At 42.7% G+C, this 26,756-nt stretch overlaps 1 protein-coding gene across 1 annotated transcript in view; it reads right to left on the bottom strand.

Annotated features, from left to right (window-relative positions):
* Positions 1-26,756, bottom strand: part of LOC124616259 — a 932,810-nt gene that overhangs the window by 287,737 nt on the left and 618,317 nt on the right. Inside the window, exon 9 of the mRNA XM_047144563.1 lies at positions 18,794-18,940. Within this exon, the coding sequence (XP_047000519.1) occupies positions 18,794-18,940 (147 nt within the window). The remainder of the gene's footprint in view (positions 1-18,793; positions 18,941-26,756) is intronic.

The raw sequence follows: 26,756 nt of genomic DNA, 5'->3' as shown, positions 1-26,756 counted from the left end.
CTGTGGCTATATATTCATGCATATTTCTCTCTTTCATCGACGTGATACACTATTAATATGCCCTATCGTCCTGTAGTATGGTAACTATGAGACTCATATAGTACCTTAGCTTTTACACTAAAGGATGCTGGGGAGAAATTAACAGGATATATTTCCGGTGGTAAATCACAACAATGATAAAACGTCTGAAGGCGAAGGCGTAGTTGCTTGGAAGTGATAGCAGACAAATTGTAACAACAAAAACAAATGAATGAAAAAAGTAAGCTGCTTAATTTTTGGTACGGAAACTGTAGTAGCTATTCATTTCTTCACAAACAACGAATGTTAAACTAACAAATAAATTGTAAGTGAGAAACATGCGACTTTTTTTTAATCAAATATGCGTATTTTAAATGAGTGTTCAGGTAGACTTTATTACCTGCATTCGTGAAAAGACGTTTCCGATTTGCGTGAGACGCAATGGACTCCTACTCGAAGAGCACAAACATGTGACAGTAGTTAAGGAAAATTTTTAAAATGATATCGTCTGTGTTGAGTTATGAAGTTATTTAGTTAGTTCTATGTTCCATAGATCATTTGAACGATTCTTTTACCGATATGATGTGGAAAGAATCAGTTTAAAGGATATGTATACATGGGTAGTGTTAACATTAAAAAATACATTTTTTAGTCCTCTTCATGCCACTTCACTTAAACTGCTTTTCTACCTATCGGGCATTTTATGGTATTGAGCAAATGATCAAATTTTTTTTGTTGCATATTGAACTCCTTTCTAAGTCATTAATAGCTTTAATAATGGACAATAAAGGTCTTTTTCATTTAGTTTTGTAAGTATGGATATCAATGTTCTTCTGAAATTGCCACGGATAATTTATGAGATATATCGTTAGCGAATATGTATATTCTGGTGGTGCAGTTAAATTACCGAACTCCTTGAGGAGGTTCCTATGTGAGGCCCACAGGTGAACACTACATGCTATTCTTACTGCTCTTTCTTGTTCAATCAGTACTCTCTTAATGAGTTACGAGTTACTCCGGAAAATAATTCCAAAAGACATTACTGAGTGAAATTATGCAAAACATATCAGGAAGTAAATCCGTCTGTTTCCAAGACATGGGCTTACGAGAAGAGAAAAAGCAGCTGAAGTTGTTTGAGAAGCTCGGTAACATAGTTCTTCCAGAGAAGCTGTCATATTTGTGTACACAATCTACTCCATTTAACGACTATTGTTGATGTGCTACATCAGTTGTTGGCAATACTCTGTTTGTTGTCCAGAAATGAATACAGTGTGTTTCCTTAAAATTTACGGGGAGTTCATTTTCAGAGAATCATTTAGTAATTCTTCGTAAAGTATCGTTAACATTACGTTGCTTTTTCTCTAATAGGAGTTATTTAAAATGTCATTGCTAGTTTCAGAGTAACTACATTACTTATATTTTACGATTTCTCTGTTTTGAACATGAAACATATAGCTGCCTTATGCGGAGGTTCGTGATTTCATGCCCAAATAAGGAAGTACGTCACATCGAATAAGAAGGTGTTGCTCCGTCGCGATAGCGGTATAAAACTGGCACAAGGGAAATATACCTTTTATTTCGTATGCGTCGTCCTAGACGGCTTTTTCACAGACGAAGAACAATTTGGTATGTTAGTTTTTTGCGATACTTTAGAAGAGAACAGTTGAAGTGTTCATACAAAAATGTCCCGACAGACGGTGTCCATGAAAAATGACAATTCAGTGAATGTACAAAAAATTGTTATTTGCATTGCACAGGAGCACTATGCAGACGGTAAAGAGCAAGCCTGTAACGAATGGAGCGAACTAAATGGAAGTTGTGCCAGCTATTCTTCATAATACACATGTTAGCGAGAGCCTCCAAAATAAGTCATACAGGCATTTTTGGCATTTTGCGCACAAACATCTTCCATCAGTAACATGTCTCACTTGATCAGTAGCTATACCAGTGAGGTATAAGAATACGAGTGTAATTCTGTCACCCGGTTCTGAAGCGACATGTAGACAAACGGTGTCTCTTCTAAGAAATCTCTTTACCGAAGAATCTACCTTTGCTAAATGAAGAAATATGCATTACTGGGCCTCTGAAAATCCGCGCTGACAGAGGTTAAACATCAGAGGCAGTGGAGTGTGAACATTTGTGCGAGATTACGGGAGAGTACGTGATGGGTTCTTACTTGATTGAAGAAACATTAAAGGGTAAAAGATATTCACAAATGCTTACTGAAGAACTATCAGCTCTCCTCGACGAGGCATCACTTGTAATACAGAGATGAATGTAGTAAAACTACGATGCGTGCCTGGCTCACTACCCCTAAGTTATAGCTAGAAAGTTGCTCCCTCACAGCTTTCCTTGTCGCTGGTTATGAAGCGTAAGCGTTATCAGTAGGCCTGCACGTTCTGCTGATTTTCATACCATACATATGTACCGGCGATTACGAACCCTAAAGGTAACGCGCCAACCTTTCAATATGCCTGTGTAGCTGTGCCTACATATATGGCGATCCTGTGCACTTTGGATCCAGAACGTCCACTCCGTCTACAGGCCACAAGTGGCCCATCGGTAACATCCGACCGCCGTGTCTTCCTCAAGGGGAGGATGCGGATAGGAGGGGCGTGTGATCAGCACACCGCTCTCCCGGTCGTCATGATGGTATTCTTGACCGAAGCCGCTACTATTCGGCGGAGCAGCTCCTCAATTAGCATCACGAGACTGAGTGCACCTAGAAAAATGACAACAGCGCATGGTGGCCCTAATGGTCACCCATCCAAGTGCCGCCCACGCCCGACAGCGCTTAACTTCAGTGGTCTCACGGGAACCGGTGTAACCACTGCGGCAAGGATTCAGGACATCCAGTGCTTGAAATCGTTTTGCAGTTCTAATCGCTTCCTTTGTCTTCCAATTAGACTATTTCCACCATGTTTCTCACTAAGAACAGTTTTGGGCCCGAAAGTGTCTGGACAAATGAGAATGTGCCCACTGACAAAAAGTTCATTAGACCGAGGCGCTTGTCGGCAGGCAACTGGAATCAAAGTGGTGTTAAGGGGTTGCCTACCTACAGGCACAATAGATTACTTTATAGATTCTCTTGGTAAATGCTCACTTTTAAAATTATCAATAAAGGTTGGCGGAAGTCATCGACGATTTTGTCGAACTGGAACAGGGGGGCCTTTCAAAGCAATCCTTCGCCGTTTTATCCACGCATGTATCAGTGCCGGATCCCCTCGTGGTTACACCACAGGAGGACGCGAAATCGTAGGGCTGAAAAAAACATAAGCATCTTTTGCTGCTTTGGATGACGTTCAGATTTCGTCGAATGGTTTTCAACAGTCCCTAGGTGTTCCAGCCTGTTCACGAGGGAATACATTGTTATCGTGCTGTTCTCCAAAGGGATGTGATCACGTTTAATGGTGACGAAACCCGGCAATGTCCATAGAGAAGGGTTGAAACGTCCGAGGATGTCAGCATTGTCAAAGACTGCCTAGAACGTCTTCCTGCTCCTCAACGCACTGCAGACTGTCGTTTTCGGCTGCGAAATGTGTGGGAATCAACAACCCAAGGAAACGTGTGGCTCATTGACGCCATTTGTGAGACCTTCTGAGGCACTTTCGTGCCAATGGTTTGTCTGGAATGTTTTCCTCGGCCACCCATACGAAAACCGCGAGATTTCAAAGGTGGGCGTCGCGGTTCTGACCTCCACCGCAGAGGCGTCGAAAGAAGTTGTGAGATGTGGACAAGAACGGTTGTGACAACCTTCCCTTGGTGTGACACGTTAACGGTGGCGTTGGACAGAATTGTGGTGAAATTTGATGCCTATGTGAAGTCACTAACCCACTTTAGACGTCACATGAACTTCTGAGACGTAGTTTGTTTTCTCGTGTACCGACACTTTGCTGTTTGAAGCTTCATCGAAGGCGAGGGTGACGTCACAGGACACCAGAATATTGCACCGTTACAGAAAAAAGTTGTACTCACCTTTGAGCCAGATCTTAAACTTATACGTCGTAATGGGAGGCACTACGGAGCTTCGAAAGAGTGATCCTGTTGCGTATTGTAGTAGAAGATTGCCTGGTGGGAAAGGAATCAAAGGGGCAACAGAGCTGCAGACACTGCAGTGTTTCGAATTAATAGTGTAATGGTAAGAGAGAGGTTTCTAAAGCAGATTTAAACTGTAAGACATTTTCAGCAACAGATAAGGACTCTGATCATAATTTATTGTTTATGAATTGCGGATTAACACTGAAGTAATTGCAAAACGTTAGAAAATTATGGCGAAGGGACCTGGACAAATATAAAGAAAAAGAGGTTGTTGTGAGTTTGTGAGAGAGCATTAGGCAGTGTTGGTCTGAAGCAGGGGAACGGTATACAGTAGAAGACGAATGTGTAGCTTTCGTAGATGAAACAGGAATGGTGGCGCAGGTAGAAAGACGAAGCGTAGTAAAAATGCGTGGATAACACAACAAATATTGAATTTAATTGGTGAAAGTGAAAATCTAAAAATTTTGCAAATGACGTTGAAAAAAAAAAAGAGTGACAGAAAGTGCAAAATGAGTAAGACGGAATGATAAAGGACTAATACAAGGCTGTAGATGTATACATAACTAGGGGAAAGGTAGATTCCACGTACAGCAAAATTAAAGAGACCTTTGAGGAAAAGAGAATATTACGGGCTCAGACATCAAGTAACTGATAACCAAAGGAGAGAAAGCTGAAACGTTGAAGGAAGATACAGAGGATGTAAAGGAAACAAACTGGAGGTTAATACTATAGAAAGACAAGAGAAAATACGTAGAAATGAAATGGGAGGTATGATACTGCGAGAAGAATTGTACAGACCATTGAAACACCTAACTGAAAACAAGGCAACTGGAGAAGACTACAGTCCCACAGAATTATTGAGATCCTTTGGAAAGTCCGTCATAAAAAAATCCACCTGGGGTGCAGGATGTATGAGACAGGAAACTTATTATCAGACTTCAGGAGGAGTGTAATAACTCCAGTTCCAAGAAGTCAGATACCTACAAGTGTCAATACTAAAGAACGATAAGTTTAATAAGTCAGTGTGGCTTTTGTGCCACATCGCTGCATACATCTTATTACATTCAGTTATTACATTTTAACGTACAATGTAGAAAGATTCACGTAGCTGTGAGCTAGCGAGAAGATGGGATAGTTGAACCTACACATCTGGTTCAACAGAGAACGACAGGGAGTAAAAGCCACATACGGCCTGAACCTATAGAGACCGCTGATTCACCTACGACTCTTGGCACCAAAAAGCGTATTTTTCGTTATTAGATTTGCTATTTAAACACTGATATACGTCTGCAAGTGCGCACTGAGAATTTTTTAATAGTAATTTCGAGAACTCTAAAATCATACTCAGAAAGTGATTGCAAAGTTCACTTCCTGTTGATATGACTAGTGGACACAATGAACCAATCACAACTGCGCCCTGAGAGGGCAGGCGCCAGACAGTTGAGATAATTCGTTAGGAGTGTACAGTCAGCTTCCGAAGAAATAACACTTGAGTCCCTGTGTGAAGTGCGATTTCGCGTAGAAAGGGAAGAGGTGCAGGTGTGATCTTGCGTTAATCTTAAGTTTGTCTTATGCATGTTCTATGACTTTTTATGTTCCTCGAGAAATCATGATTAGTATCTAGAAACTTTGCAGGAAACATTAATCTTAGACTGACTCCACAAATCATTTTCTTGGTTCTGTGATCTTATGAATAAAAGAAAATCAGGTGACATCCCATTTCGCAATTCTCATTTTAGTTATGTTAAGACTTTCCTATTTCCCTTTCCGATATGGGCTATTTACTGCATGCAAGGTCGAGTCCGAGACTGAAACTTGTAGAAGCCGACCTTGGGGAAGACCAGTATAGATTCCAGAGAGATGTAGAAATGCGTGAAGCAATACTGACCCTACAACTTATCCTAGAAATCAACATTTCTAGATTTAGAGAAAGCTTGCGACGATGTTTACTTTTGAAATTTTCAAGGTAGCAACGATAAAACATAGGGAGCGAAAGGTTATTTACAGCTTGTGCAGAAACCAGATTGCAGTTAAAAGAATGGAAGGACAGGAAAGGGAAGCCACGCTTGGGTAGGGAAGTGAGACAGTGTTGTAACCTATCCCTGATGTTATTCAGCCTGTGCAGTGAATAAGCACTAAAGGAAACTAAAGAAACATTTGGAGGAGGAATTAAAGTTCAGGGACAAGAAATAGAAATTTTAAGATATACAAATGACATTGTAATTTGTCAGAGAAGCGAAAGACTTGGTAAAACAGTGTACAGAAAGATAATGCCTTGGTAAGAGATTATAAAATAAGCATCAAGAAAAGCAAAACAAGGATAATGTAATGTGGTCGCATTAAATCAGGCACGTTTGAGGGAATTACGCTAACAAGTAAGACACAAAAAGTTATTCATGATTTTTGCCATTTGGACGTCAAAGTAACTAATGATTTTCTAGAGAGGATAAAAAATGCAGACTGACGACAGCAGGAAAACCATTTCGAAAAAGAGAAGTTTGTTAACAACTGAGTTGTTAAGAAGTATATTCTGAAGGTATTTGTCTGTAGTGTAGCCTTGCATGGAAGTGAAACGTGGAATACGCTCTGATCAGACAAGAAGACCTTTGACATATCGCGCTACAGAATGCCGAGGATTACATAGTTAGAGTGAATAAAAAAAAAAAAAAAAAAACAAGATATTCTGAAAAGAATTGTGAAGAAAAGAAATTTATCCAACTTGACCAAAAGAAGGGATCGGTTGACAGAACAAATTCTGAGTCATCAAGGAATTGTCAGTTTGGAGTGTGGGGGGGGAGGTACAATTGTAGAAGGAGATCAAGGCTTGAATACAGTAAGCAGTTTCAAATGGACACAAGAAAATAGGTGTGGCAGTTATACAGAGATTAAAAGGTTTGACCAGGATACACTAAAGTGCGCGTCATTTATGATGGCGGCCGAGTTTAGGTTCGTTCTGCGCATCTGACGTCACAAAACAGTCAGCCCATGAACAGAGAACGACATTGTCAGAGCTCGACTGCAGTGCAGAGCACGGACGAGTGTCTTCAGTTTTAGAAGCGTTCAGTCATAAATAAAGTAATTGAACAAAAGCAATGTCTTGATAGCACACTTTCTTTTATAGAAAGATTGGAAAAAGCATTCTTTATACCAGTTGCTTCATACTCTATTAATTAATTAAACCAAACAAGCAATAAGCCTCCTAATTCAGGCGATAGCAAGGAAAGCTGTTTGTATCATTCTCACTAACTGCTTTTTTGCAATAAAGAACAGCGGTAATTGTTTATTTCCTATTGCACTTCGACGAAACGTGAGTAATTAATAGTCATACCAACAGTGTTTGTCGGTATTTTGCGTGATAGTTTAAAATCCTCCAGGAGATGTCCTGAATGGCGAGCTGCGTTAGCATAATGGTTGAAGAGTATGGCTGCCAAGCGAAAGGTTCTGAGTTCAAACCTTGTTTGGTGCTTAATATTTTCTTTATTTAAAAACAATATCGAAGGTCTTACTTCATGAATTTTATTCGTTTGAATGTAATTTTTTGAAATTTCTAGTGGCAATTAAAATCGACCATACAGAAAGTATACGCTATGGACTTTTACCTCTGCAATGGTTTACTACGTGTAATGCTGCACAATAACTCCGTTGAACATCGAAACAAAATTAAGTCATTTATGGGGGGAAGGTATCAGTCAAGATGATGTGTAAAAATCAAATTTTTGTGCCAAATAGTTTTTGTGAAATCGAATGATAAAGTGTGTCAAAGCAGTCGAAACACCATGTGTCTGCACAGGAGAGCAGTACAATGATAACAAAATCGCGCACATCGAGGAATGCGGGGAGCACGTCTCTGTAGCAGCGAAAGGGTTAATGCGGCCGTGGTGGCTTTACTTCATGAACTGCGCGCTCCCCCCTAAACGTAAGTTTGCGAACCGTACTATGGCGCCGCCTCTCTTGGCGCGTACAACTGGCAACGCAGTAATGTCCCGCGTCTGGGCGGGCATGCGCAAACCGCCAAGATAAAAGAATTGAACTATAGTATCTGGCGTGGCGGTTGTGCTTCCTGCTTGTATGGTGAGTGGGCCATCGCAAGAGACGATTATAAGGTGGAGTGTGAAAAACAAAGGAGGTGGCTTATATACAGTTGTTGTTCAAAATCCATTGTGTTATAACTTAGTGAATTTGTTAAAGCTGTGAGTTTTTTTAATTTTTATCTTTATAGCTTTTCTCTGTGGTAAAATTTCGGTGACCAATGGCTGTTGATGGCTTGAATATTTTAAATATAAAGTATCCGTTGACGTTGTTTTGTTCTGTTCTAAAAATACTAAAAGTGTTGTACGTGAAATTGTTGTTCATAAATAGAATTATTTAATGATTTGGCAAGACCTGCCCAATGGTTTTCCACACCTTGATGCTTGTATCATACCTGTATGTACCACTGTAAAGGTAAAACATATCAGTAAATAATGAAGAAATAACACAGTCACTTCGCTGTTTACGAAATCTTTAACGAAGCAGCATATATGCTCTTATTACATCAATCTGCTGTGTTCAGAATTTCTCTTGGTCTGCAGTTGGACTGTTATTCTCAGGCTTACGGTCAATGTAGTTACACTTTATGGTTTTCTGTGTTGACTAGCAAATTCTGCGGGACAAAATTCTGCGGTTTACAAAGTACTATTCCTTCCACATATTACCCGCCTCCGTAGGCGGAGTCACTAACGCACGCATGTGTTGTAACGGTCGGTTAGAAAGCAGCCACTTCGAATCCTGGGAGTGGTGCAAATTTCCACCACTATTATGTGGCCGGAAAATGGAAGGACAATTGGTGGCGTAAGATTTCTGATTACCAGACATAGCGCCACTGTCCTGAATTAAATCCCATATCTCTCTGCAGTGTCTCGTGGACTGAGTTCAAGCGACACTGTTGACGACGCTTTGTCCGTCGGGTGGAGATGTTAAGTTCGGCCACCTTCAAGGTACTATTGTAGTGGAGTAGGCTATGTGCTATCTCTTCTCCCTCCACTATTCAGTAGGAACCCATGTCCTGAATCGTCATCCAACGACGCTACAGAGCGTCATAGACGATGGCGCCTGCAAATGTATGTGTATTCAGGGTGATTCTGTTATGATGATACAGACTTTCAGGGGTGATAGAGAAGAGTGATACATCGGTTTTAGGTAAGGGTCCCTGCACCCTAAACGAAAGAGTCGAAAGTCATAAGTCAAAATCTTTCTGATACCTCTGATACTGGAATATATGTACAGATATTGTTGTTGCTAAGATTGCAGTTTAGGTAACTTTCAGAGGTGGTAGTATGGACCAAAATAAGGAAAAAGTCAAGGAAACATGGACTGTACAATGCATACATTAAGGGGACATTCTCATGAAAATGACCAAAAATTTGAAAAGAAATTTCTTCATCTATAGAGAAGAGCATTTCATGCAGATTCCAAAAATGTGTAGTTTATGGGCACTATCATTTTCCGTTCGTTCTGAAATGGAGGTTGAGCCTAATGTTGCACAAAGGCCACGCCCATCTGTCAGTTTGAAGTGTATCAGAATACGTGAAGCATTATTTTTTTCTTCCTTTTTTCCGTCGTTAGTTAGGGATCGTTAACACAGGAGTATTCTAGAAGGCTCTGAGTCCCGGAACCAAATTACAGCTATGTCTAGAAGGCTGTGATTCAAATGTAAACAAAGCTCTGAGAGTATATGATTTTGGAATTTCATACGCTTGTAGTTTAGCAGATAGTGTGTGTTGTTTTGTTTCTGTGTGTGTGTGTGTGTGTGTGTGTGTGTGTGTGTGTGTGTGTTTCCTGTGCTACAAATCCCGAGAGCAAACAAATTTAGCACCAAATGAACGTTTCGCGGTAACCAGTTCCAAACACGGCCGAATAATACACATCATTTGCTTCAAAAGTCGTCTTCGGAAACTGTGTCCACAGGCAGTTCTTCTAGACGTAAACGTCCGCTTTCTGAATGTAAGTAGAACAAGCCTAGTAGTATTGTGAGCAGCAATAATGACGTAAACATTATTGTGAACCTAAACATGCTGTCAAGACCTTTGAAGAATGCTGTGAAATGTAAGTACTTCAATTGTGAAGATAGTATTCACGTTTCTGAGGACATTTCAGCAAGGTAGTGTCTTTCAAGTCAGTTAGAGATTGCCTGTAACTCGTGTAAGATGCACAGTGATACTATGACATCGCCAGTGACTGATAGTTGACATTACAGTGTAAATATTCAGCTTGCTTATGCTATGCGATGTATCGGAACGGGAAGGACAGATGTCTAGACTTTTTGTGCAGTCATGGATTTGCCTCCACCTCCACTGAGGTTTGACAGATACAATAAATTAATATATAATGCTTTATGTGGTGTAAGTGAACATTCAATGAAATGAGCAGCAGAAGAAGCAGTAGCCTTTTCTGAGAATACAGACATTGTAGCAGCATTTCATTGATCTTGGCAGAAGAGAGATCATACTTCTATGAATGGGGTTGTAACTGCCACATTTATTGAAACTGGTAAGATAGTAGATTATGAATGTCTAACAAGGCACTGCCCAGGTTGTTTAAGTAAATTTATTGGCACTCATGTTTCTGTAAAGAACTTGGATGGCACAAGTGGAAAGATGGAAACGAAATAAATTCTAAACATTTTTGTAAGATCAGACGTCAGACGTGGTGTGAGGTATGTAGGCTATCTTGGGGATGGAGAGTGTAAATGACACACTACTGTTGTTAATGACAGACCGTATGGGGGCACTCTGATAGAAAGGCTTGAATGTGTTGGGCATGTACAAAGAAGAATGGGAGCTGGGCTGAGAAAATTATGTAAAGACTTCAGTGGAGAAAAACCGTCAGACGGAAAACATATGAGTGGTACAGGTCGTCCTCCAAAAAGTGAAATTGATTCTTTGACTATGTTAAGAACTAGCAATAAGGAGAAATGTAGGAGATTTGGAGAACATGAAACGAGCTGTTTGTGCAACGCGGTTTCACAGAGTGTCAACAGATGAAACCCCACAGAATGGTTTGTGTCCAAAAGGGGAAGATTCGTGGTGCAAGTACTGGTTGGGCAATGCTACAGGCATACAATATACCCACAAGTATTCCGTAACACTTGCTGTAATGAAGACAATTACGCTTATTTATAGGGATCTGGCAAACAAAATTCTACTTAGGAATTGTATGCATGGTCTCTCTCAGAATGCAAATGAAAGCTTCAGCAGCTGTATATGGGAGAGAATACCCAAAACTGTATTTGTTGGGCTGAAAGTGCTGAAGATTGGTGTAATGGATGCAATAATAACATTCAATGATGGTGTAATTTCAAGGATCAATGTTATGAAGAAATTGAACATCCAGACAGGAAGGAACATGGATTCAGCTTAACGGGCGAGTTGTGGCGTCCTGAAAATATTCTAAGTTCAGAGATGGCGTGGCCGCGCGGGCTGCTCGGCAAGCCGGGGCTCATCAGCAACCACGTAGTGCCGAATGTTAGCCGGAGCAAGAGGGGCAGCCCCAGCAGATTGTCCAGGCGGACCACGTGGCTGGGAATACCGTGTTGACGCTGTGTCAAGAAAGGTGCTTTGTGTCTATGTAGGAGATCTGAATGCCGGGAGTGACAAAGATGGCGGACTTTGTGAAAGCATAATGCCAGACATTTCACAGTTCATTTAGAAATTAATAATAGCCAGACGAATCATGATACCTTAAAAAGAAACATGTACATTACCACTATTTGCGTGATGATTCTTACGGTGTAATCAGATTTTCAATATCTTTATTAGTTTAAAGTTTAGTATCTGACTGCAAATTACACGAGTAACACCCAACAACGAGTTCCCAAAATCTAAATGGTTCATCCGATTTTGTCGATCGACGTGCCTTTTGGAAGCTATTGGTGTAAACCTAAATTGGAATGAATTACAGGCATGTAACCTGAACAGTACACGAGTTACTGGAGGCCAAAGTGGCCGATTACTATTGATCACGCCAAGCCATAAGTACTCCACAGTTACACGAAATAACGATAGCAGCATGCTTATCAATATATTTATTCGTCTATGTCTTTGTATGTATCCGATGTATACTATTCATGAAGACATTGGTCAAATATTTACTGTGTTTTAGAGGGCACGGAGACATTAGGGTAATGGCCTACTTTTGTTGCTATTCCTTTGATATATGTTTATTTAATTTGTTTATATATTTAATAATATGTGTTAGAGCGTGTTTGTGGACCAGTAGTAGGAATATTTAATTAAAATCAAGTTCTTTAAATGTAAATCCAGTAGTTCATATGTGTTTCAATATGTTTGTGAGTGTGCATTGGCTTGGAGACATGGTGGGAGCGCTCTAGCCAATCACAGGGCTCGTTACTGAGGTAGGCGACTACCGAAGTCAATGGAGAGACGGTATAGAAGTGGGGAAGGAGATACATGGAGAGGACACGTGGAGTGTAGGACGGGAAGGTGCTATGAGCGGTCGCAGGAAATACTTGTAGAGTGTTGGGCAGTTTGCGCGTGGTCGCGGGAGAAATAAATATTTCATAGTGCCGACTTGTGCACTGTGAGATATCCGTGGCTTCTGCAGTGAAGACATAGTATGCGTTTAGAAGCGAATATCACGCGAGCTATGTCGTAACTCATAACTAATTACGTGAAGTAGAAATCTATTGTTTCCCTGTTATTAAATTTATATTTTATTCAATTGCTGGACCATTGACACCAATAAGTGTTTTGCAGTAATAAATGGCATTCTTAAACGTACTTCTGACATCATACTCATCATTCAAAGGAGTTAAAATAATACCTGCAGGTTTTATTCAATTGCAATATTTCATTTATAAAATTTTATGTTCCATTCAAAATTCGGAATTGCCGAGTGACAATAACTTTCGATCATTCGATTCACGTGTATATTCATATCGTATACTGTAGATTCAGCAGTATTTGGATTTTAATGCGGCAGCTACGTATCCCAGCCACTGGACAACGAATCCAGCCAAAACTTTTAATATTTCACCTCTGAATCTGAGGGTACTTAGTTGAGGGCCACCATCACATTTTTATTCGAAAGATCGCAAGCTCTAACTGCCATTGATAAGCGACTGGTAACCAAAGAAGAGACAGCTGCAGAAGCTGTTACCAAGGAGTCAAGGATAAGGAAAAGAATGAAGAGAAAGGGTATGGAGGGTAAGGAAACAGGAGGGCAACTGGAGTATGCAACTGGAATTTTCAAAAGGAGCGTAGTGGTTGTTGTTGTTGTGGTCTTCAGTCCAGAGACTGGTTTGAAGCAGCTCTCCATGCTATCCTATCCTGTGCAAGCTTCTTCATCTCCCAGTATCTACTGCAACCTACATCCTTCTGAATCTGCTTAGTGTATTCATCTCTTGCTCTCCCTCTACGATTTCTAGCCTCCAATCTGCCCTCCAATGCTAAATTTGTGATCCCTTGATACCTCAGAACATGTCCTACCAACCGGTCCCTTCTTCTTTGAAGTTGTGCCACAAACTCCTCTTCTCCCCAATTCTACTCAATAACTCCTCATTAGTTATGTGATCTACCCATCTAATCTTCAGCATTCTTCTGTAGCACCACATTTCGAAAGCTTCTATTCTCTTCTTGTCTAAACTATTTATCGTCCATGTTTCACTTCCATACATGGCTACACTCCATACAAATACTTTCAGAAACGACTTCCTGTCACTTAAATCTATACTCGATGTTAACAAATTTCTCTTCTTCAGAAATGCTTTCCTTGCCATTTCCAGTCTACATTTTATATCCTCTCTACATCGACCATCATCAGTTATTTTGCTCCCCAAATAGCAAAACTCCTTTACTACTTTAAGTGTCTCATTTGGTAATCTAATTCCTGCGGCATCACCCGAATTAATTCGACTACATTTCATTATCCTCGTCTTGCTTTTATTGATGTTCATCTTATATCCACCTTTCAAGACACTGTCCTTTCCGTTCAGCTGCTCTTCCAGGTCCTTTGGTGTCTCTGACAGAATTACAACGTCATCGGCGAACCTCAAAGTTTTTATTTCTTCTCAATGGATTTTAATTCCTACTCCGAAATTTTCTTTTGTTTCCTTTACTGCTTGCTCAATATACAGATTGAATAACATCGGGGAGAGGCTACAACCCTGTCTCACTCCCATCCCGACCACTGCTTCCCTTTCATGCACCTCGACTCATATAACTGCCATCTGGTTTCTGTACAAATTGTAAATACCCTTTCGCTCCCTGTATTTTACCCTTCAGAATTTGAAAGAGAGTATTCCAGTCAACATTGTCAAAAGCTTTCTCTAAGTCTAAAAATGCTAGAAACGTAGTTTTGCCTTTCCTTAATCTATTTTTTAAGATAAGTCGTAGGGTCAGTATTGCCTCACGTGCTCCAACATTTCTACGGAATCTAAATTAATCCTCCCCGACGTCGGCTTCCACCAGTTTCTCCATTCGTCTGTAAGGAATTCGTGGTAGTATTTTGCAGCAGTGGCTTATAAAACTGATAGTTCGGTAATTTTCACATCTGTAAACACCTGCTTCCTGTAGGATTGGAATTATTATATTCTTCTTGAAATCTGAGGGTATTTCGCGTGTCTCATACATCTTGCTCACCATATGGTAGAGTTTTGTTAGGTCTGCCTCTCCCAAGGCTGTCAGTAGTCCTAATGCAATGTTGTCTACTCCCGGGGCCTTGTTTCGACTTAGGTCTTTCAGTGCTCTGTCGGACTCCTCACGCAGTATCATATCTCCTGTTTCACCTTCATCTACATTCTCTTCCATTTCTATAATATTGTCCTCAAGAACATCGCCCTTGTATTAACCCTCTATGTACTCCTTCCATCTTTCTGCTTTCCCTTCTTTGTTTAGAACTGGGTTTCCATCTGAGCTCTTGATATTCATACAAGTGGTTCTCTTTTCTCCAAAGGTCTCTTTAATTTTCCTGTAGGCAGTATCTATCTTATCCCTAGTGATTTGTGCCTCTGCATCCTTACATTTGTCCTCTAGCCATCCCTGATTAGCCATTTTGCACTTCATGTCGATCTCATTTTTGAGACGTTTGTATTCCTTTTTGCCTGTTTCATTTACTGCATTTTTATATTCTCTCCTTTCAAGAATTAAATTCAATATCTCTTCTGTTAACCAAGGAGTTCCATTAGCCCTCGTCTTTTTACCTACTTGATCCTCTGCTACCTTCACTATTTAATCTCTCAAAGCTACCTATTCTTCTTCTACTGTATTTCTTTCCCCCATTCTTGTCAATCTTTCCCTAATGCTCTCCCTGAAGCTCTCTACAAACTATAGTTCTTTCAGTTTATCCAGGACCCATCTCCTCAAATTCCCACCTTTTTGTAGTTTCTTCAATTTTAATCTGAAGTTCATAACCAATAGATTGTGGTCAGAGTCCACATCTGCCCCTGGAAATGACTTACCTGGTCCCTGAATCTCTGTCTTACCATTATATAATCTATCTGATACCTTCTAGTATCTCCAGGTTTTTTTCCATGTATACAACAGCGTAGTGGTAACTTAATACACTCCTGGAAATTGAAATAAGAACACCGTGAATTCATTGTCCCAGGAAGGGGAAACTTTATTGACACATTCCTGGGGTCAGATACATCACATGATCACACTGACAGAACCACAGGCACATAGACACAGGCAACAGAGCATGCACAATGTCGGCACTAGTACAGTGTATATCCACCTTTCGCAGCAATGCAGGCTGCTATTCTCCCATGGAGACGATCGTAGAGATGCTGGATGTAGTCCTGTGGAACGGCTTGCCATGCCATTTCCACCTGGCGCCTCAGTTGGACCAGCGTTCGTGCTGGACGTGCAGACCGCGTGAGACGACGCTTCATCCAGTCCCAAACATGCTCAATGGGGGACAGATCCGGAGATCTTGCTGCCCAGGGTAGTTGACTTACACCTTCTAGAGCACGTTGGGTGGCACGGGATACATGCGGACGTGCATTGTCCTGTTGGAACAGCAAGTTCCCTTGCCGGTCTAGGAATGGTAGAACGATGGGTTCGATGACGGTTTGGATGTACCGTGCACTATTCAGTGTCCCCTCGACGATCACGAGTGGTGTACGGCCAGTGTAGGAGATTGCTCCCCACACCCTGATGCCGGGTGTTGGCCCTGTGTGCCTCGGTCGTATGCAGTCCTGATTGTGGCGCTCACCTGCACGGCGCCAAAGACGCATACGACTATCATTGGCACCAAGGCAGAAGCGACTCTCATCGCTGAAGACGACACGTCTCCATTCATCCCTTCATTCACGCCTGTCGCGACACCACTGGAGGCGGGCTGCACGATGTTGGGGCGTGAGCGGAAGACGGCCTAAAGGTGTGCGGGACCGTAGCCCAGCTTCATGGAGACGGTTGCGAATGGTCCTCGCCGATACCCCAGGAGCAACAGTGTCCCTAATTTGCTGGGAAGTTGCGGTGCGGTCCCCTACGGCACTGCGTAGGATGCTACGGTCTTGGCGTGCATCCGTGCGTCGCTGCGGTCCGGTCCCAGGTCGACGGGCACGTGCACCTTCCGCCGACCACTGGCGACAACATCGATGTACTGTGGAGACCTCACGCCCCACGTGTTGAGCAATTCGGCGGTACGTCCCCCGGCCTCCCGCATGCCCACTATACGCCCTCGCTCAAAGTCCGTCAACTGCACATACGGTTCACGTCCACGCTGTCGCGGCATGCTACCAGTGTTAAAGACTGCGATGGAGCTCCGTATGCCACGGCAAACTGGCTGACACTGACGGCGGCGGTGCACAAATGCTGCGCAGCTCGCGCCATTCGACGGCCAACACCGCGGTTCCTGGTGTGTCCGCTGTGCCGTGCGTGTGATCATTGCTTGTACAGCCCTCTCGCAGTGTCCGGAGCAAGTATGGTGGGTCTGACACACCGGTGTCAATGTGTTCTTTTTTCCATTTCCAGGAGTGTAAATCTGTAAATCTTCTTTTGCGATTTTCCGAAAACTTGAATTTTCATCATTCAGGTATAGTTTTTTTTAAATGACTGAAGTTAAACTCACAAAAATTGGTACAGATATTTAGAATGACCTCCTCTGCCTCCGTTGACTACTATTTCCCGAAAAATGTGTGATGATGATGTCAGTGATATTTGAGCTAGATCTTTAAATATTTTTGTTGTACTAAAATAAATTTGTTGTCTCCTTCACAGATCAGGATCAGGGAATGAAACTGGAGGCTTGAAACACTTATGTGAATTTTGTCTGTTCTCTAACTCTTTTTACAAGCTGTGCAGTCAGTGGTTCCAAAGGAAATGGTACCGCAGTGAAATGGTGTTCCTTTTTTACACTATTATAAAAGTTTTTGTCAGTACCAAAATATAATAAATATCTCAATGATTTTTTGGGAAATACTTTGAGTAATGACCCTAATTGCGTTTACGAATTTAGAGCTATCTCTCATTTATGGATCAGTTGCACTATGAAGGTGAAGATAATGCTAAAAATGCAGCCAGTTCAGAGGTGTGTCCACTTACGAGCTGTGAGCCCTTGTTCGATAGAGATGTGTTTCACTCTAGCAAAAATGTATAGGTGTTCATAGCTCCTAAGGTATGCCTTTTAAAGCCCATGTTTACTAGACATTTTTTCTTGTCTAGGCCTATACTACCACGTCTGAAAGTAGCATACCTCACGTTCTTAGTAACAACCGTGGAAATGGAAATGAGCGTTTGGTGGCATTTTCCGGGACAGGTCTGGGGCAAGTCGGGCCGCCTTGGTGCAGGTCTTATTACATTCGACGCCACATTGGGCGGCCTGCGCACCGGATGGCTATGAAATGATGATGAAGACAACACAACAACCAGTGCCTGAGCGGAGAAAATTCCCGACCCAGCCGGAAATCGAACCAGGGCCCGTAGGACGGCAGTCCGTGACGCTGACCACTCAACTATTGGGGGGTGGAGTAACAACAGTACCAGTACATATATTCCCTATCGGATGTATCAGAAAGAGTTTCGCTTACAGCTTCCATCTCGTTTGCTTCCGAACCAGGGACCCTTAACTCAAATTGATACATTTATCTGTCTCCTTGATCCTTGAAGGCTGTAACTTCACCAAGAAATCACTCTGTATGTAGAAACATTTACAGCCGCAGGCACCTATAACGTTGACGTCCTGTAGCGTCGCCGGATGACGTTTCCGGACATGGGTTCCTACGTAAAACTTACGTAGTAAGTCCTCTCGGCAGCGTCTAGAAATCTGCAAAATGAATTTTGAAAACCCTTTATATACTTACTGTGCAACTCTGATCAAGCTTGACGTCTAGAAATCTGCAAAATGAATTGTGAAACACCATTTATATACATACTGTACAACTCTGATCAAGCTTGTTGAAGGTGGCCGTTGTGTGAGGAGGCAGAAAACCCTTTCCGATTAGAAGGCTGAACGACACTTCGACGTCTTCCAGCTGGCAGTACGCTAGTACTCTTTCCATCTTACCTTTATTTTTGGTTTCTCAATACTTAATACAGTAGCCAGTGGAATACTGAAGAAAGTGATTGTCTACAAAGTCCACAAAGATTAAAATGCAAATTCGATATTGCTATGGCAAGTGGGGGACGCCAGCGATTACAGGAGCGTGGTGCCCGTAACTGAGCTTCTCCCTCTCTCTCTCTCTCTCTGACACGCACACACACACACACACACACACAGAAAGAGCCTAGGTACTCACTCTGCCAGGAGCCCAGTGGGATGGGCGCGCCATCCAGTTTGCGCCACTCGACGTGCGGCCGGGGGTTGCCGGCGGCGCCGCAGCTGATGCGCACGTTGTCGCCCTCGTGCACCGCGGTTGGGTCCTTCCTCTCCATCGATCCTGAACCTATACCATGAGAAAACATTTCAATCTTTGTTACGTGCCACCTTTAGACCGGGAGACGCCAGATGCTACTTTATGAATTATCTCGAGATACACGATCTATGCCACATAGTTAGTGCGGATTCAGAAAATGTCACTCGTGTGGAACACAATTACTTCTTTATTCTCACCTACATCCACATTTACATGTATACTCTGTAAAACACATTTAAGTGCCCGGCAGAGGGTTCATCGAACCACCTTCACATATCTCTATTTTTCCAGTCTCGTACAACGGCCGGCCGGAGTGGCCGTGCGGTTCTAGGCGCTACAGTCTGGAGCCGAGCGACCGCTACGGTCGCAGGTTCGAATCCTGCCTCGGGCATGAATGTGTGTGATGTCCTTAGGTTAGTTAGGTTTAATTAGTTCTAAGTTCTAGGCGACTCAGAAGTTAAGTCGCATAGTGCTCAGAGCCATTTCGTACAACGCCCGGAAGAAACGAACACCTACATCTTCCCATGCGAGCTCAGATTTCCCTTATTTTACTATGGTGACCGTTTCTTCCTATGTAGGTCGGACACAACAAAATAATTTTGTACTTGGAGGAGAAAGTTGGTGATCCAGATTTTGTGAGAAGATTCCGCCGGAAAGAAAAATAACTTTGTTTTAATCATATCCACCGCTAATCCTGTATCATTTCAGTGACACTCTCGCCCCTATTTCGCCGTAATACAAAACGTGCTGTCCATCTTTGAACTTTTTCGATGTACTCCGTCAGTCCTATCTGGAAAGGATCCCACGCCGCGCAGCAGTATTCTAAAAGAGGACGGACAAGCGTAGTGTAGGCAGGATCTTTGGTAGATCTGCACCATTTTCTAAGTATCCTGGCAGTGAAACGCAGTCTTTGGTTAGCTATCCCCACAACAAATCTACGTGTTCCTTCGAATTTAAGTTGTCCGTAATTGTAATTCCTAGGTATTTAGTTGAATTTATGGTCTTCAGATTTCACTGATTTATCGTGTCACGGAAGTGTAACGGATTCCTTTGAGCACTCATGTGGATGACCTCACACTTTTAGATACTTAGGGTCAATTGCCAACTTTCGCGCTATACATATATCTCTTCTAAATCGTTTCACAATGATCTCAAATCGACTCCATGTTTCTAGATATTCAGAAGCCTTTTGATTCTGTTTCTGACAAGCGACTTCTAATCAAATTACATCCCTATGGGGTATTGTCTCAAAAAGGAATGGTCTAATCCGACATGTCGGAACCTACCCTGAAATTTTTCGTACAGGAAGAATACATCAAAAGAAATGCACAGCAAGCATTTAAAAAAGATGTTAAGAGTTACTCATTCTAGCTGCACGAAGAACTACTTATTACAGCCGTTTTATCGCCCTTTTTGCCTACTGCGTGATTGTCGAATAAGCAGACGAAGTCGCAAGTGTACGCATGCGAATTTTCAGTACTTAAACTACACAAAAAATGTCTCAAGTCATTAAGTTTTTAATAACTAGAACTGCATATCGACAGGTAAACTGTTGCAGACTTAATAGTTAACACGTGTGACTGCCAAACTAAAGAAAGTCAAGGAAGTGAATGTCGTTACATTACAGACGATTCCAACAATTTATTGACATTAAATATTTTATAACAATTCTTGTTCTTGTGATCATTTTTGAATAATTTAGATTTTTCTAACAATGAAACAGTTTCTTGTTTATTCCCCGCAATCGCCACAAAAGTGTGAAATGTCTATTAGTTGACAAAAACGTTTTCCTTACACCAGGCACACATGATAAAAGATAAATTAATGCTTGCAGGCACTTCAGAGTAATTGCTTGTTTTATTTAGACAGAGCTGGAGTGGGGTAAGAAATGGTCGTGGTCACTGTTCTGAATATTGTGGTGCGTAACAAGCATGCTTAAACAAATTCGTAAAATGTGGTGATGCAAACAGAGAAAGCAGAAATGACTGAAACTTAACAATACTGTTCCGTTGATAAATTTGAAATGAAAAAGAGCTACCGGAGATTACACTGCCTGCCAATTTTCTGAAAAATACTATAAACTATTGAAATTTTTTTTAATCGAAAGCTGAATCATTATTAGTTCCAGGTGAAATGCGAATTATATTAACAAGTCTTCTCTTCCTCTTAAAGCCAGAGACGGCGTTATGTCCAGACCCCGAGTGCAACAAAAGCAATGAATTATTTTCTGAAAATAGTAAAAGGACGTTCCTGATGCAACAGAGAAAATAATTCTGTCCCATTTTTCAAAATTTTGCGATGTCGATTACAACATTTTTGTACGTAAACAGACGGTTTTTATAATTTTTGATCCTATTTTGCCTTGATGTTCCTGAAGACGGTCATAAACCTGAGGAAACTGTGATCCATTGATACTTATTACTGGCATTGTTGTATTCGGTTTGCGCGAAACCTAACTGTTTGGCTTTATACGCAGCACTTAAGGTATAACAAGCAGTTTCGTCTTCACGTCAGCTTCGAATTCCTCTGTAATATTACCTATTGATGACATCCTCTCTACACGTTTAAGTGAGACAAACTTTTTCGGCTTCCTTTTCGTAAAATTTCTTGAATCTCTGTAGAAGAAGCCTGTCGAAGAAGCCTGGAAATCAGAAATATTTATCTCACATGCAATTCAGAGCGCCCGATCTATGTCTCCCTTGGTAACGGTGCAGTTACTCTCGCGAGGAGTTCTAAGTCTTTCGAATAGTTTTCTTTAACACTTTTGAAAGTTCCGTTTTAATTTCGTACTTCGTGTAAATCTCTTTTTCCATCCATACAATTGGTGATAAGATTTTGCGATATGGAACTGGCTTTGCTTCCTGCTTATGTATAAGTGTTTTGTCCTCCTTTGTTTAACCAAACGTTTGTAACCCTTTCTTTCTCATTGAAATCTATCTGCGTACATGTTTTCTTTTGGTTTAGAAAGTAATCTATTTTTGTTCTGAACTTCAGTTAGCACAGTAGCCATCGTTCGAACCACAATCCACGTAATGTACCGAGCTATTTTCTGTTTTCTCTAATGTTTCCATAGTTTCTAACGAAGTGTCAACATGATTGGAACGAATGTAGAAGAAATTAAGTAATAAGTACCACATACGTAGGAGAAGTGGTTGCTCTCGTTTGCATAACACATTATTCATATTTCTTTTTTGCAGGGTTGAAAACATTAAATGGATTCCACATTACTGTGAAATTCTGGGAAATGCACAAAGACAGATCCTATTAGCAAGCATTACGAAGAAAATTAGTTGAGTTTTATCTCCATTTTAACACTTAGCCAGACTGCAAAAAGAACTGCTAAATAATATGGATATTAAACGAGTTGAATATTCGAGCCAAAATTAACTGAGTACAGCTGTGTTACAGAAACTATCAACGGACACTGAAATTCGCTTTACAAATTACGATTGTGTTGCGCCGTGTTATCTGTTTATCGATGTGCTTTTAATCAAGGACGTATGCCCACGGTGTTGCGCATACGCCGTCTGCTGCATCTACGGCCGGTGTATACCGTACACTTCTCCAGCTGCCTGACGAGCTACGAATAAGGCAAAATTCAACATTAAAAAATACTTGCAGCATGTTCTATCAGCTAAACTTTTGACATTGTGCTTCTTTCGGTGTATTAATCCTATTAAAAAAATAATCAGGCCACGTTTTGAGGTCACAGTTGGTAGTAACTGACGAAAACGGTCGAGTAAAATAGAAGTAATATGTGGCGTTCCCCAAGGAAATCCAAGGAAATGTTGAAGGACCTATGCTGTACCTAATCTATATGTGGACGACATTGTAGAAAGCATCTCTGGCGTAGAGAAACAACTGAAAGATTTGAAATCAAATAAACTTTCTTGAGACTGAGAAGCTTATGTACACGAATCAGCATGGTTCTAGAACCATCGCTCGGGTGAACCTCAGCTTGCCCTTTCCTGACATGATATTACTGTGAACTATGGATGAAGGGCAGGTTCCATATTTCTAGATTTCCGGAAAGCATTTCACACAATGAACCACTGTAGATTGTTAACGAAGGTACGAACATATGGAATAAATTCACAGATATATGAGTGGTTCGAAGACTTCTTAAGTGATAGAACCCAGCATGTTATCCTCGACGGCGAGTGTTCATCAGAGACCAGGGTATCGTCAATAGTGCCTTCGGAAAGTGTAATAGGACCGCTGTTGTTTTCTACACTCCTGGAAATGGAAAAAAAAACACATTGACACCGGTGTGTCAGACCCACCATACTTGCTCCGGACACTGCGAGAGGGCTGTACAAGCAATGATCACACGCACGGCACAGCGGACACACCAGGAACCGCGGTGTTGGCCGTCGAATGGCGCGAGCTGCGCAGCATTTGTGCACCGCCGCCGTCAGTGTCAGCCAGTTTGCCGTGGCATACGGAGCTCCATCGCAGTCTTTAACACTGGTAGCATGCCGCGACAGCGTGGACGTGAACCGTATGTGCAGTTGACGGACTTTGAGCGAGGGCGTATAGTGGGCATGCGGGAGGCCGGGTGGACGTACCGCCGAATTGCTCAACACGTGGGGCGTGAGGTCTCCACAGTACATCGATGTTGTCGCCAGTGGTCGGCGGAAGGTGCACGTGCCCGTCGACCTGGGACCGGACCGCAGCGACGCACGGATGCACGCCAAGACCGTAGCATTCTACGCAGTGCCGTAGGGGACCGCACCGCCACTTCCCAGCAAATTAGGGACATTGTTGCTCCTGGGGTATCGGCGAGGACCATTCGCAACCGTCTCCATGAAGCTGGGCTACGGTCCCGCACACCGTTAGGCCGTCTTCCGCTCACGCCCCAACATCGTGCAGCCCGCCTCCAGTGGTGTCGCGACAGGCGTGAATGGAGGGACGAATGGAGACGTGTCGTCTTCAGCGATGAGAGTCGCTTCTGCCTTGGTGCCAATGATGGTCGTATGCGTGTTTGGCGCCGTGCAGGTGAGCGCCACAATCAGGACTGCATACGACCGAGGCACACAGGGCCAACACCCGGCATCAGGGTGTGGGGAGCAATCTCCTACACTGGCCGTACACCACTCGTGATCGTCGAGGGGACACTGAATAGTGCACAGTACATCCAAACCGTCATCGAACCCATCGTTCTACCATTCCTAGACCGGCAAGGGAACTTGCTGTTCCAACAGGACATTGCACGTCCGCATGTATCCAGTGCCACCCAACGTGCTCTAGAAGGTGTAATTCAACTACCCTGGCCAGCAAGATCTCCGGATCTGTCCCCCATTGAGCATGTTTGGGACTGGATGAAGCGTCGTCTCACGCGGTCTGCACGTCCAGCACGAACGCTGGTCCAACTGAGGCGCCAGGTGGAAATGGCATGGCAAGCCGTTCCACAGGACTACATCCAGCATCTCTACGATCGTCTCCATGGGAGAATAGCAGCCTGCATTGCTGCGAAAGGTGGATATACACTGTACTAGTGCCGACATTGTGCATGCTCCGTTGCCTGTGTCTATGTGCCTGTGGTTCTATCAGTGTGATCATGTGATGTATCTGACCCCCAGGAATGTGTCAATAAAGTTTCCCCTTCCTGGGACAATGAATTCACGGTGTTCTTATTTCAATTTCCAGGAGTGTATATAGGCCTACATAAGTGATTTGGCGGACAGGGTTGGCAGTAATCTGCAATTGCTTCCTGATGACGCCGTGTTGTACGCTAAGGTGTCGATGTTGGGTGACTGTGGGAAGATACAAGATGACTTAGACAAAATTTCCAGTTGGTGTGATGAATGGTAGCTAGCCCTAAATATGAGAGAATGTAAGTTAATGCGAATGAGTTGGAAGAACGAACGTGCAACGTTTTGATACAGTAGTACTAGTGTCCTGCTTGAAACAGTCAAGTCGTTTAAATATGTGGGCGTAACGCCGCAAAGCAATACGAGATAGAACGAGTATGTGAGAACCGTGATGGGGAAGGCGAATAATCGACTTCGCTTGATTGGGAGGATTTTAGGAAAAAATGGTTCACCTGTGAAGGAGACCGCACATAGGATGCTGGTGGGACCTATTCTTGGGCACTGCTCGGCGTGTTTGCGATCGGTGCTAGGTCGGATTGAAGGAAGACATCGAAGCAATTCAGAGGCGGGCTGCTAGATTTGTTATCAGTAGGTTTGATCAACACGTAAGTGTTACTGAGATGCTTCGGGGTCTCAAACGGGAACCCCTGGAGGGAAGCCGACGTTGTTTCCTAGAAGCACGATAAAATTTAGAGAACTGGTATTTGATGCTGACTGCCGAACGGTTCTACTGCCACCAACATGCATTACGCGTAAGGACCACGAAGATACAAGAAATTAGGACTCATACGGAGGCATATAGGCAGTTGTTTTTCCCTTGCTCTATTTACCAGTGGAACAGGACAGGAAATGTCTGATAGTAGTACAGTGTACCCTCCGCCAGGAATCGTACGGTGGCTTGCGGAGTATCTGTATACAAGCAGATGTAGATGTAGCAAGTGACTATGACCGCACGAGTGGATGTTACAGACTTTGAAAGCGGAATGGTAGTTCGGGCTAGAAGCATGGAACATGCCATTTCGGAAATAGTTAGGGAGTTAATTATTCCGAGATCCACAATGTCAAGAGTTCGCCGAGAATACCAAATTTCAGGCATTACCTGTCATCACAGACAAAGTTAACAGACAAACCACAGAGCGAGAACTAATCGCAGAAATCAGTGTGGGACGTACGACGAGCGTATACACGAGGACTTTGCGGCGAAATTTTGAGTTAATGGGGGATGGCAGTAGACGAATGACTCGTGACCATGTTAACTGGTTCGTGAATAACTGGAAAACCGTTACCTAATCAGATGAATCCCAATTTCAGTTGGTAAGAGATTATGATAGGGTTCGAGCGTCGTGCAGACACATAACCCATGGACCCAGATTAACAAGGCACTGTGCAAACTGGTGGTGAGTCCATAATGGTGTAGGCTGCGTCTACATGGAGTGGATTGCGTCCTGGTTATGTTCGGCTACTTGGAGACCATTCCATGGACTTCATTTTCCCAAACAACGATGAAATTTTTATGGACGACTGTGCGTCGTGTCACTGGGACACAAGTGTTTGCGACTGGCTTGAAGAACATTCTGAAAAGTTCGAGCGAATGATATGGCCACCCAGATCGCCCAACAAGAATCCCATCGAAAATGTGTGGGACATAATCAAGAAGTCAATTCATGCACAAATCCTGCTTCGGCAACACTTTCCCAATTATGGACGGCTGTAGAACCAGCACTGCTCATTATTTCTTCAGGGCATTTCAGACGACTTGTTGAGTCCCTGCCAGGTCGAGCTGCTGAACGGTGCTGGGCAGGGGGTGGTCGGACGCGATATTAGGTGGTATCCTAGACTTTTGTCACCTCGGTGTATGATTATGTGACTATCCCTCGTATCCTTTCTGCCCACAAATAAGTCGACCCAAGAATAAGTAAAAAGTGCTTATCGTTTCGAAGGGTTCTCCCCTTAATCTCTTTCGCGTACACTTGAGTACTAGAGTCCCGAATATGTTATTCACGCAATTCCGCTGCGTTAATGCTAGTCCGGAACGTACTTTTCACGTTGTTTCGTACTGTCTTTTTCGGCTGTGTGCCGTCAGTCTCTCTTCTTGCCTTGGCTTCCCTGCGACCCTTTTAGCGCGGTAGGGGGCCCTGTCTTCCTTCCGTCAGTGGCGTGGAGATTAATTGCACCCAGTAACAGGCTGCCCGGTGTGACTGATTAGACTTTTATTCAAATCGGCCTCCAGCCTGGCGCTGCTCGTCTCCGCA

Source organism: Schistocerca americana, chromosome 5 (genome assembly GCF_021461395.2).
Source record: "Schistocerca americana isolate TAMUIC-IGC-003095 chromosome 5, iqSchAmer2.1, whole genome shotgun sequence".
Taxonomy (NCBI): domain Eukaryota; kingdom Metazoa; phylum Arthropoda; class Insecta; order Orthoptera; family Acrididae; genus Schistocerca; species Schistocerca americana.
This window is presented reverse-complemented; position numbering and strand designations above follow the sequence as displayed.